The sequence below is a fragment of the Wyeomyia smithii genome, chromosome 3 (assembly GCF_029784165.1).
Source record: "Wyeomyia smithii strain HCP4-BCI-WySm-NY-G18 chromosome 3, ASM2978416v1, whole genome shotgun sequence".
NCBI classification, from domain to species: domain Eukaryota; kingdom Metazoa; phylum Arthropoda; class Insecta; order Diptera; family Culicidae; genus Wyeomyia; species Wyeomyia smithii.
Genome location: NC_073696.1, coordinates 227,428,156 through 227,441,686, shown reverse-complemented (window position 1 = coordinate 227,441,686; position 13,531 = coordinate 227,428,156). Strand labels below are relative to the sequence as shown.

The following is a 13,531-nucleotide window of genomic DNA, read 5'->3' as shown; positions in this document are numbered from 1 at the left end:
CTAATAACTAATAACTAATAACTAATAACTAATAACTAATAACTAATAACTAATAAATAATAACTAATAGCTAATAACTAATAACTAATAACTAATAACTAATAACTAATAACTAATAACTAATAACTTATAACTAATAACTAATAACTAATAACTAATAACTAATAATCAATAACTAATAACTTATAACTAATTACTAGTAACTAATAACTAGTAACTAATAACTAATAACTAATAACAAATAACTAATAACTAATAACTAATAACTAATAACTAATAACTAATTACTAATAACTAATAACTGATAACTAATAACTAATAACTAATAACTTATAACTAATAACTAATAACTAATAACTAATAACTAATAACTAATAACTAATAACTAATAACTAATAACTGATAACTAATAACTACTAACTTATAACTAATAACTAATAACTAATAACTAATAACTAATAACTAATAACTAATAACTATTAACTAATAACTAATAACTAATAACTAATAACTAATAACTAATAACTAATAACTAATAACTTATAACTAATAACTAATAACTAATAACTAATAACTAATAACTAATAACTAATAACTAATAACTAATAACTAATAACTAATAACTAATAACTAATAACTAATAACTAATAACTAATAACTAATAACTAATAACTAATAACTAATAAATAATAACTAATAGCTAATAACTAATAACTAATAACTAATAACTAATAACTAATAACTAATAACTAATAACTAATAACTAATAACTAATAACTAATAACTAATAACTAATAATCAATAACTAATAACTTATAACTAATTACTAGTAACTAATAACTAGTAACTAATAACTAATAACTAATAACTAATAACTAATAACTAATAACTAATAACTAATAACTGATAACTAATAACTTATAACTAATAACTAATAACTAATAACTAATAACTAATAACTAATAACTAATAACTAATAACTAATAACTAATAACTAATAACTAATAACTAATAACTAATAACTAATAACTAATAACTAATAACTAATAACTAATAACTAATAACTAATAACTAATAACTAATAGCTAATAACTAATAACGTATAACTAATAACTAATAACTAATAACTAATAACTTATAACTAATAACTAATAACTAATAACTAATAACTAATAACTAATAATCAATAACTAATAACTTATAACTAATTACTAATAACTAATAACTAGTAACTAATAACTAATAACTAATAACTAATAACTAATAACTAATAACTAATAACTAATAACTAATAACTAATAACTAATAACTAATAACTAATAACTAATAACTAATAACTAATAACTGATAACTTATAACTCATAACTAATAACTAATAACTAATAACTAATAACTAATAATCAATAACTAATAACTAATAACTAATAACTAATAACTAATAACTAATAAATAATAACTAATAACTAATAACTAATAACTAATAACTAATAACCAATAACTAATAACTAATAACTAATAACTAATAACTAATAACTAATAACTAATAACTAATAACTAATAACTAATAACTAATAACTAATAACTAATAACTAATAACTAATAACTAATAACTAATAACTAATAACAAATAACTAATAACTAATAACTAATAGCTAATAACTAATAACTAATAACTAATAACTAATAACTAATAACTAATAACTAATAACTAATAACTAATAACTAATAACTAATAACTAATAACTAATAACTAATAACTAATAACTAATAAGTAATAACTAATAACTAATAACTAATAACTAATTAATAATAACTAATAACTAATAACTAATAACTAATAACTAATAACTAATAACTAATAACTAATAACTAATAACTAATAACTAATAACTAATAACTAATAACTAATAACTAATAACTAATAACTAATAACTAATAACTAATAACTAATAACTAATAACTAATAACTAATAACTAATAACTAATAACTAATAACTAATAACTAATAACTAATAACTAATAACTAATAACTAATAACTAATAACTAATAACTAATAACTAATAACTAATAACTAATAACTAATAACTAATAACTAATAACTAATAACTAATAACTAATAACTTATAACTAATAACTAATATTTAATAACTAATAACTAATAACTAATAACTAATAACTAATAACTAATAACTAATAACTAATAACTAATAAATAATAACTAATAGCTAATAACTAATAACCAATAACTAATAACTTATAACTAATAACTAATAACTAATAACTAATAACTAATAACTAATAACTAATAACTAATAACTAATAACTAATAATCAATAACTAATAACTTATAACTAATTACTAGTAACTAATAACTAGTAACTAATAACTAATAACTAATAACTTATAACTAATAACTAATAACTAATAACTAATAACTAATAACTAATAACTAATAACTAATAACTAATATCTAATAACTAATAACTAATAACTAATAACTAATAACTAATAACTAATAACTAATAACTAATAACTAATAACTAATAACTAATAACTAATAACTAATAACTAATAATTAATAACTTATTACTAATAACTAATAACTAATAACTAATAACTAATAACTAATAACTAATAACTAATAACTAATAACTAATAACTGATAACTAATAACTTATAACTAATAACTAATAACTAATAACTAATAACTAATAACTAATAACTAATAACTAATAACTAATAACTAATAACTAATAACTAATAACTAATAACTAATAACTAATAACTAATAACTAATAACTAATAACTAATAACTAATAACTAATAACTAATAACTAATAACTAATGACTAATAACTAATAACTAATAACTAATAACTAATAACTAATAACTAATAACTAATAACTAATAACTTATTACTAATAACTAATAACTAATAACTAATAACGTATAACTAATAACTAATAACTAATAACTAATAACTAATAACTTATAACTAATAACTAATAACTGATAACTAATAACTAATAACTAATAACTAATAACTAATAACTAATAACTAATAACTAATAGCTAATAACTAATAACTAATAACTAATAACTAATAACTAATAACTAATAACTAATAACTAATAACTAATAACTAATAACTAATAACTAATAACTAATAACTAATAACTAATAACTAATAACTAATAACTAATAACTAATAACTAATAACTAATAACTAATAACTAATAACTAATAACTAATAACTAATAACTAATAACTAATAACTAATAACTAATAACTAATAACTAATAACTAATAACTAATAACTAATAACTAATAACTAATAACTAATAACTAATAACTAATAACTAATAACTAATAACTAATAACTAATAACTAATAACTAATAACTAATAACTAATAACTAATAACTAATAACTAATAACTAATAACTAATAACTAACAACTAATAACTAATAACTAATAACTAATAACTAATAACTAATAACTAATAACTAATAACTAATAACTAATAACTAATAACTAATAACCAATAACTAATAACTAATAACTAATAACTAATAACTAATTACTAATTACTAATAACTAATAACTAATAACTAATAACTAATAACTAATAACTAATAACTAATAACTAATAACTAATAACTAATAACTAATAACTAATAGCTAATAACTAATAACTAATAACTAATAACTAATAACTAATAACTAAAAACTCATAACTAATAACTAATAACTAATAACTAATAACTAATAACTAATAACTAATACAATATTAGTATAACGTAAACGAACTGAAGAAAAAAGTGGAACGAAAAGAGCGAAAGAACTGGTTCACTGGTCTTCTGAATCTATATAGATGCAGGCAATCCGCTCGAGACTGATCAGAAGAGTCAGTTCTTTGAAAGAACGAAATCTTTTTATCGCTCTCAGAAGAACTGGTTCTACAGAGCTTATTAGTTATTAGTAGATCTTCACCCCAAGAAGCTTCAAAGATCACTTTATGGCATAAACTAGCACTAGTCACCGCCTCCTGTGCCCGAGTTGCGATTGTTTCTAACAATAACCTCTGTTCCATGATGCGCTATTTCTAGCCTGCTGGAGACTGTCCAATCCCTTAAGCGGCTTTCAGCTCGACCTTTTTGGTTGACTCGCCGTAGACCTTTAGAGTTACGTCGTTTGCGAAGTCAATAATCACCGCCCCCGGAGGGCGCTTTACTGTCAACACACCGCCCGTTATACATGGCATTCCACAATACCGGAACCAGAATGGAAGACCTGTGGTGATTGGGCCGCATTTATTACCCTCTTGCGTATTGTAGACTAGCACTCGATTTTAAAGGTATTGTTCAAGAATCTTGTACAATGGCACCGGCCCGCAGAAACTTCGAAGCGCATTAACTCTAGAGTTGCAGGTGATACTATTAAACGCGTTTCGTACGACTAGCGTGACGATTGCGCAATAGCGGATGCCCCTTCTTTTACGCTGGTGTACCACCGCCGACTTGAGGACGGAGAGAATAGCATCCACCGCAGACCCATCTTTCCGGAAGCCAAACTATTTGCTTGACGGACCGTTTTCCCCCTTATGAATCTCACAAGTCTGTTGAGGATTATCCTCTCAAGCAGGCAGTAATCTAAGCATTTCAAGCACTTGAAAAGCGCCTCGCAGTCTCGTGTGGCCTGCACTATCGCAACGCTGGTATGACTTAGACCCATCGGGCCCTTCACGCAACCAAGATTTCTGCCCCCTCTCAAAGCACCTGAAGCATAGTCAGGCTGTAGGAAGGCAAACCGACTAACCGACCTTCAGCTCTGCTTTCTTCCGGGCTTTGTTTTCATCTACAGCCGGGATCTCAATTGTAGGGATCTGGGTGCCTACCGGGCACTTTCGAAGGCAAACTGCCTCGGTGGTCACTACCACTCCACGCTCCTATTTCAACGCTTGTTCAATGTCACACTTTTCGGTGATATCATCTAGGTTTTTAAGCTGTAGAGTTACCTCCGAAGTGAGGGCCAACTTGCACGCTCTTGCCTAGCACTTTTACCCCAAGTTGTTTTTCAGACGGACCACGGTAAAATCACTATGATCTTTATTAACATTTTTCAAAGTATTTATGGAAGCTTTTTAGTGGTGCAACTGCAACGGATAAGCTACCTCTTTGTAGGTATCTCCCTTTCTCTTCGCCTCTTTACGGAGTTCATTACTTGGACCCGTCGGTCTTGAGTATAATGGCGTCGCCCTTGCTCCTTGTATTCGTCTTCCACGACTTCCTTGAATGATTTCGACGTTTCTCGTTTTTGTCGCCTTTTATTCGCTTTTCGGTCAGTTAAAAGGTCAATCGTTTTTCTAGCCTCTTCGTAAAATGTTTGGTCATCACTTTCTGCAATCGTGTTACTGCAGCAGAGTTAAAATTCTCTCATAGAATCGAGTTCTGGGTCTTCTATTGGCATTGACTAGCTAAGCGTTGCCTTTAGTGAGGGGCGCTCTATATGTATTTCAGTTTATCGTGATTTTAGACCTGCGAAGCTTCACGGCGCAGGTTGCTAGGTGTTTTGGCATATCACGGTAGACTGTTAGTTTCGTTAACGGACAGTTTGAAGTGGTTTTTTTCGAATTCCTAAAATATTCTCCCTTAAACCTTTCCGACAGAGCCCTCACAATTGTGTTGCAGCTGCAATGTTATTATTATTATTCTTATTATTTATTTATATGTCAACAGATAAAATAACTACCCCAATGACAGATTAAAATTAAGTTTACTAAAGATTAATTAACAGAAATTCCTTTTAAAGCTATTCTTATTCCTAACATGAGTGACATTAAAATCAAACATAATAAAGCAGCGATTGAACACACGAGACATACTACGCATCGGTTCATTTAACCCGTAATTGGTTCTCGAAGGCTGGATGTGAAGGAAGGTATGAGAGCGAGTATTGCGACGTCGTGTGTTTATGTCAAGAAGACCTAGTAGAGCATAGCAGTCAATGTTTCCTTACAACAGATCGCTTACAAAGCAAGCTTTAGCCACATATCGCCTCGCTTCTAGCAACTCTAAATTGATAAGTTTGCACCGATCGGCATACCCAGGTAAGTTGAGGGGGTCTCGCCATGGAAGCCTACGCAGGGCAAAGCGAACAACCTTCCGCTGAACGGCTTCAATCCTCTGTGTGTCTTTTTGATAAAAAGGACACCAAATTATTGCAGCATACTCCAGTATTGGGCGTACCAGAGCACAGAATAGAGCTTTTAGGGAATAAATGTCGCGGAATTTCTTAAAAAATCTTAAGATAAACCCTAACTGGGAAGAAGCCTTCGAAACGATGAATGAAACGTGTTCTTTAAAGTTTAGCTTCGAATCAAGTAGCAATCCTAGATCTTTTACTGTCGTTTCACGCTTCAACTCAGTACCAAAAAGCGAGTAGTTGTGATGATATAGAGCACGCTTACGGCCAAATGAGATTGCTGAGCATTTAGACACGTTCAGGGACATCCGGTTGATGCAGCACCAAGTTCCAAACAGCTCCAGTTTCTGATGGAGGAAGGAAGCGTCAGCGTGGTCCTTTTTGACGAAGTATAGCTTAAGGTCGTCAGCGTACGATAGCTTGAAGCATTTGATGGTGCTGTGAACATCGTTCATATATAGCAGGAAAAGGAAAGGACCGAGATGGCTGCCTCGAGGGACTCCAGACGAGACATCAATTGGCGATGAGACAAAATCACCGATCTTCAACGACATATTCCGGCCGATGAGGTAAGATCGTAGCCAGGCCAGCAAGTTATTGTCGATGCCCATACGGTCAAACTTCGCCAGTGCAATTTCGTGGTTCATCTTATCAAATGCAGCGGAGAGATCAGTATATATAGCGTCTACCTGATGTCCATTTTCTATCTCTCGTATGATAAACGACGTGAAGGTGGCTAAATTTGTCGTAGTTGACCTCTTAGGCATAAAGCCATGCTGTTCCGGCGAAATGCAATGCGAGTACCTTTGGAATAACGTTTCAAGAACAATAATTTCAAAAAGCTTAGAGGTAGCACTTAAAGCAGCTATACCGCGATAGTTCGGAACCGTTCGCTTGCATCCTTTTTTGTAAACGGGAAAAACAAAAGAATCTTTCCAAGAAGTAGAAAAAACACCAGATGATAAAGACAGATTGAACACAGTTGTTAGCGGTATTGCGAGCGGTTCAAGGCAACGTTTCAAGACTAACGAAGGAATTCCGTCTGGGCCGCACCCTGTAGAGAATTTGAGCTGTTTTCCTGCTTTAGTCACCATATCACTAGTGATTGACATTTGTATGTTGGGGCAGAAGTTCTAGGTACATTGCTAGCGGCGGTCATGATTTCTTCGGTGCTAAGGATCTCACTAGTAAACACGCTGCTAAACTGAGAGCGGAAGAGGTTTGCGACACCAGGGATTAAATCCGCTTCGTCTGTACCATTGGTCATATACGAGGGCAATCCGGTTTCTTTCCTTTGCTCGTTAACATGATACCAGAAGTTTTTCGGGTTGGACTTAAGGCGTTGCTAAAGTCGGCTAAGATGGGAATTGTACAAGTGGTTGTTCGGCTCTCTGTATTCAATGTTCGCGTGGACGTAACGAGCTTTGGTTTGGTCCGTGCGGTGCTTGCTATGTGATCTGAGTGCGGATCTCTTCTTTCACTTCAGCAACCTTAATTGCGAATTAGACCAGGCAGGTTTTGCAGTTTTCAGGCAATGTTTACGTGGCACAAATTGATCGATGGCATACAACAGGATGCTAGACAAAGTAGATGCCGCGCAATCAGCATCAAGATCACGGAATGTCTCCTCCCAATCGATACTTGCAAGGAACGCGTTCATGTCGTTGAAATTACCTTTGCCAAAATCGTACAACACATTATCAATCACGTCATTAAAACAATTTTCCAAATTCACTGGCATAGTTCTTAAGAGAGGAGGATGGTGTCTGCAATCCTTTACGAGAGGTGCAGGAGCGCGAGAGATTGAACAATCCGAACCTATTTCCTCGCTAACGAAGCAGAGATCAAGCGTACGTCTGTTACTATTTAATATCTCATTGACCTGTTTGAGTCCTGCTGTACAATAGCCATCCAACAAATTGATTGAAGCTGGTCTAAGCGAAGAGCGGCCAGGATCCGGAAAGAGGAATGTTGACACTAGCGTTGTGAGCAATAAAACAATGAATAGGAACGTTCAAAACGCGAGAGAGAAAGTTTTGTTTAAATCGCCTTCTGCCTACGCAATTATATGGGCCCGGTCGGAAAGGGTTAACCCAACCCCGGCGGAGAGAAATCAGTTTTAACCACAAAAAAGTTACTTCAATATTTTATTACTCATCAACTATATGCATAAATGACACAAACTCTTTTGCATATTAACGATCAATCTGTTCACTAACCATATTGAATAGCTTCATCATGCAAATTTTCAAGTATAATTAAACTTTGTTGTTAGAAGTGTTAGAAGTGAGGTATTCTAGCAGCTCATGTGGTCACATCCGAGCTACCGCAGATTTTGTAGTGTATTGGGAACACATTCAATATTTCTATTCAATAGATTTGCAGTACTGTTGGTGGCTATAGATCATCTTACCCTTTGTGTAGGCAAAACCAAGTATCTTGTTGTCCTGTAACTACTCATAGTTCTTGGACCAGCGCGACGAATAACTGGTCTTTGGTGAACCTCCGGCAAAGCACACTAGAAGCACCTTTTGTGAGATGAAGATTCCTTTGTTGGGTCTAGTGGGGTTTCGAATAATTGTTACCATCAGCGGTAATGATGAATTAGACTGCATGTTCACCCCAGCAACAGGCGCCCATTGCAGGAGACGGGAGGCCTTGAAGCAAGACTCGCACGTTTCGATAGATTGCTGCTCTGAAGATAGCTCATGCACCTTCTTCGCTATTGCTGGATTGCACTGCACAAGTGATAGCGATGCATTGTCTGAGGACCTTTCCTGCCTTGGATTCTTTCAAGACTATGTTAGATGACTTTCTAGCAACCTGCCGCATACGTTCCTTACCGTACTTATAGATCAGAAGGAAGCTCTGTGCCGCTACAAGATTAGCAAATTGTTGAACCAGCTCCATCATCAGTTCGAAGGCTTTCCAGTAACGTTGCGAAAGCATACTCACCACGCACGTTTGGAAAAACCGTCGTTATGGTTTTTGAGCAGACAAAGAATCCTCTTATTTAGGGTATACACACTGTCCTGGAAGTACCCTGTAATCTTTAGGGCCTTTGACAGGTCCTCTACGTGAAAGACACGAAGCTGTGCTCCTTCCCACGGTTTGAGAGAAGACACCGTGGTCTCCGGATTGACTGGCTTGTAGCCTTAACATTTCCCTATAAGACACCCCTGATGACAGGTGCTGAGACTTTTTGCTAATCGCGCTCCTTGTCATTCGGCTACGTCTTCGAATCGAGAAGACATTTTCCTCTTTTCGTTAGGTGAACTCTCCGTGCAAGGATTCGCTGTCGAGGTTGAAGTCCTTCTTCAGAGTCATCTCTCTAGTCTTGCCTGTTACGTGCGGCCGTGTTGGACTGATCCCATGAGAGTGTGTTAGCTCTATTCGTTCCGGCAGAGTGAGGGTCCGAAGGTCTTTTCTAGAATGCGTTCAAAAAAAGTTGTACGTATTTCTATCCTGAGCTTTTAACAAAAAGTTTAGGGATAAATTCATATTTCAACATAAAAAAACTTTTTTTTATTTGTGCGTATTTTTAAGTCTTTTTGTATGGTTTTCGTCTAGTAAAAAAAATATCCTTTTACATTTCGCTCTCGGATCTTGGCCTTCTGTTTATTATACACATACTTCGCAGCCAACTATTTATTGTACAGGACAATTGCGTGGCTAGCGCTACGATCCTACTAACACTAATCGTCTTTCTGAGCCGGGATTCGAACATACGACGATTGGTTTATTACAACAGCATTGTACCTCAAAAGTAGCTGGAAGGATTATCTCTAGTATCAGAAGCGAAAAGTCTTTAAATTCACGAATGTTTTTTCAACATCGCTTGTAACTCCTCAACCGATGCGCATATAAAAATGTCATACCGAGAATCATTCTTAAAATATAGCTCTTTCATTCGGCAATTATATTTCATATTTCGCTTTCCTTTGTGCAGTGGCTTCAACTCAACCAAATGCGAAAATATTTCTGACCGGCAGAATGAACACCCGGTCCTGGACCAGGTGCTGAGCAGGCACGGCACACGCGGAGATTCATATGCAGAATGTATTTAAGATCATGTAATATCGATAAATCTATGGCAGCTGGATTGATTTATCACTGCATTGCAGAGTGACTGTGACCTAGTTCTCCATACCATTTCCGATAACGTTCGGTTTGATTGGGAAAGCAATGCAATAACCTTATGGGCGTCTTGCAATTTGGATTCGAAAATCGCGCAATTGATTAACGTAAACCCGCCAGGTCCCCGTCGGTAATGATATTGTTATGCTATTATTACAACCAATTGAATTGAAATAAAACCGTCCATCAAACCCGATGGCGATGCCGTGTTCAATAAAACCAAAGAATTAACCATCAACGTAGCTTATCGTCGCCGTTCAATTTAATTGAAAATATTTAATGAACGAATGTACACATTCAATTAAAATCGAGTGTGCAAATAAATAACGCCGACGTGATGCAATTATTATTCCTATTTTCAATGGGACGCGGTCAGTTAATTTATATTGCGACTTACCGGCGTTCCCTGCGAGTGCCATCCGCCGGGACGCTGCAGATACCCGCAGACGGACGCGGACTGTCCTCCGCATAGGCATAATTTGATTCGCCCCTTGCACTGTGATCCAAACTGCGGTGTAAAGCATTGGAATGTTTCCGATTGTAGAACAAACAACTCTTAGTTACTGATGCATAGCTTTAATATTCACATCTAGAGCAAATATCCATGACACCTCGCAAGAACGACACCAAAGTTCGCATCAAACATTTCAGAATGGCTTCATCAAAGAGATTTTCCACGAAGGAACCAGCCAGCTCAGCGTACCTAAACCCGATAATGGACGTTATGAATCTTATCACCATCTTTTACTTTTCCCCCAGGTCCGCACGCCGAGTTTGAACTGTCGCCGGTGCTATCGATCGCAATATTTATTGGCATTCTAACGGCGATAATCTGCATAGTAATCGCGGTGGCCGCGGCCGTTAAACTCCGCACCAGTCAGGCGTCCAAGGCTCACCACACGGGCAGCGGTGGCGTACTCGGAAAGCGGCCCGGTAATCTGCCAATTAAGGAGAAAATCTCGTTACCGCTTAGTCAGTCGGAGGACATGTACGACGAGAAAAATCCGGACGTGGTTCCCACCAACGAGGGTAAGTAGAAGCGGGGGTTGGGCTGGGAAACGCAACAACGCCAAGCTCGGAGGATATCGTAGCACCGCCGGTGCTGTGGCCAACTAATTGCATATTGATCAGCTTTGTATGGAGTAAACCAGTGGAAGAGGAAAGAGCAAAAAAAACAGTTTCTATCAGTAGATAGCACTTACCCGTTGGATAGAAAGAGAAAAAGCCATTGTTGCGCGTTACTTGACAATCATTTTCGATCCATGAATGCACAATGCTTACTAATCTCGTTTATTAAGCCGTTGAAACATACCAGTTGCAAATTGAATTTTGGTGCGAAACGCTGGGATAAGCTCTTTATGAAAAGGCAAGATTCGTTTTTTCTAATAAGCACTAAGCCTAATAAGGGTGTTATCGGGAAGGTTCATCTTGAAACTATTGCTGGATTGGGTTACTTACGATTCTATGACTTTAATTTTGATTATGTTTTCTAGAACAAAAAAATGCACTTGTCAAAAGATTGAATTGTTAATTAATTTTTGTATGATTCAATTCAACTTATGGGACTTTCTTCTTTGTAAAATAATAACATATCGAAATAAGCATGGGGAAAAGTTGTCTTAATTGTGCATTAATTTTTTGTTCGTTTTTTGTTTACAGAACATTCGTATTTTTTCTTACTTGTTGATTTATTGTAATTTTTGTGGTTTAGAGCTTATACGACATTCAGATTCTTCCTTTTAAAACCTATTTGACGTTCCGGACATATGATTTTCTGATTTTTTCATATTGAGTTGCACAATAATAAACTTTTCAATTTATTAATGTCAGTCTCTTTGCCATTGAGACTTTATGAATTGTTGATGTTTTGAATTTCTTCTCATTTGACTTTTGGAATTTTCAATTAATCTGTTACTTTGAGTTTTTGAATTTCTAACTTTGGAATCATTTAAAATCAGACATGCTATGCTATGTTATGCTAACTTTCGAACTATTTAAACTAATTAAATTACCTTGTTGACACATGCATTGTTTTGGTTTTCGAATTAATACTTTTTACTTTTTTTCTTATTGGTTTTTCAAACTTTTGGCTACTTATCTTCTTATTTTTTCAATTTTTCTCAATTTTCTGGTTTTTGACTTATAGACTTTTTGATTTCTTGATGACTCGTAAGGAACTATTTCTATTCCCTTTTTTCAAGTTTGTCAGTTTTATATAATTGATTTTTTCAATTTACAACTTCTTATTTACTTATTTTTTATTTTAACATTTCCTGACTTTTTGTTACAAAGAATTTTCAATTCCTTAGTTTTTAACCTTTGGATACATTTTCTTTCTCATTTTTTGAATTTTTTATTCTGACATTTTGACCTCTTAATTTGTTTTGCTTTTGCTATGTTTTGCATTTTGAACTTTTCTTCTTGAAGTTTTTTGCTTCTGAACGTTTCATTGGCTCTTTGACTCTCTCTTATTTGATTTTTGACTTTCTGATTTTTCGGACATTTGTCTAATGTGACTTTATGAAACTCTGAGTTTTGGACTTTTGAGTTTTTGATTTTTTGACATTTCAACTGCTTTTTTTCTTATTTTTTTGAATTTTTACCATTTTCTGTTTTTTTGACTTATAGTTTTTTTTTTCAAATCATTGACTTTTTAACTGAACGATGCTTTTTCTTTCCTACTGTTTATTTTTTTAGTTTTTTATTTATTGATTTTTGGAATTTTTGATTCTGACATTTTGACTTTTTGATTTTTTGATATTCAGACTCATTGAATCATTGACTTTTTGATTCTATGATTTTTCAATTTGTTGATTTCTGACTTTTCGACTATCGACTTATTGATTTTTGGACTTTTGACCAATGTAACTTTTTGAAGCTTTGAGTTTTAGACTTTTGGGCTTTTAATTTTTTGACATTGTGAATGTTTGACTTGTTGACTTCTGATTTTATTAAATTTTTGACTCTTTTCAACTCTCCATAATTTAATTTTTTAATTGCTTTATGACATATTGACAATTCGACTTAAAGATTTTTTGATTGTTTGACTTTTTGACTGTTAGGTTTCTCGATTCTGTGGTCTTCTGACATCTTGAATTTTTAGACTCTTTCTCTTTTGAAATTTTTGCTTTATTTTAACTTTTTGGTTACTTATTTTTTTTAAATATTTGACTTTTTTTACTTTGATTT

At 33.3% G+C, this 13,531-nt stretch overlaps 1 protein-coding gene across 2 annotated transcripts in view; it reads left to right on the top strand.

Moving 5' to 3' along the window:
* The window catches only part of LOC129731141 (synaptogenesis protein syg-2), an 827,904-nt gene that overhangs the window by 754,183 nt on the left and 60,190 nt on the right, over nt 1-13,531 (top strand). For both annotated transcript variants that reach the window (XM_055690922.1, XM_055690921.1), the window contains exon 15: nt 11,102-11,371. In XM_055690922.1, the coding sequence (XP_055546897.1) occupies nt 11,102-11,371 (270 nt within the window). The remainder of the gene's footprint in view (nt 1-11,101; nt 11,372-13,531) is intronic.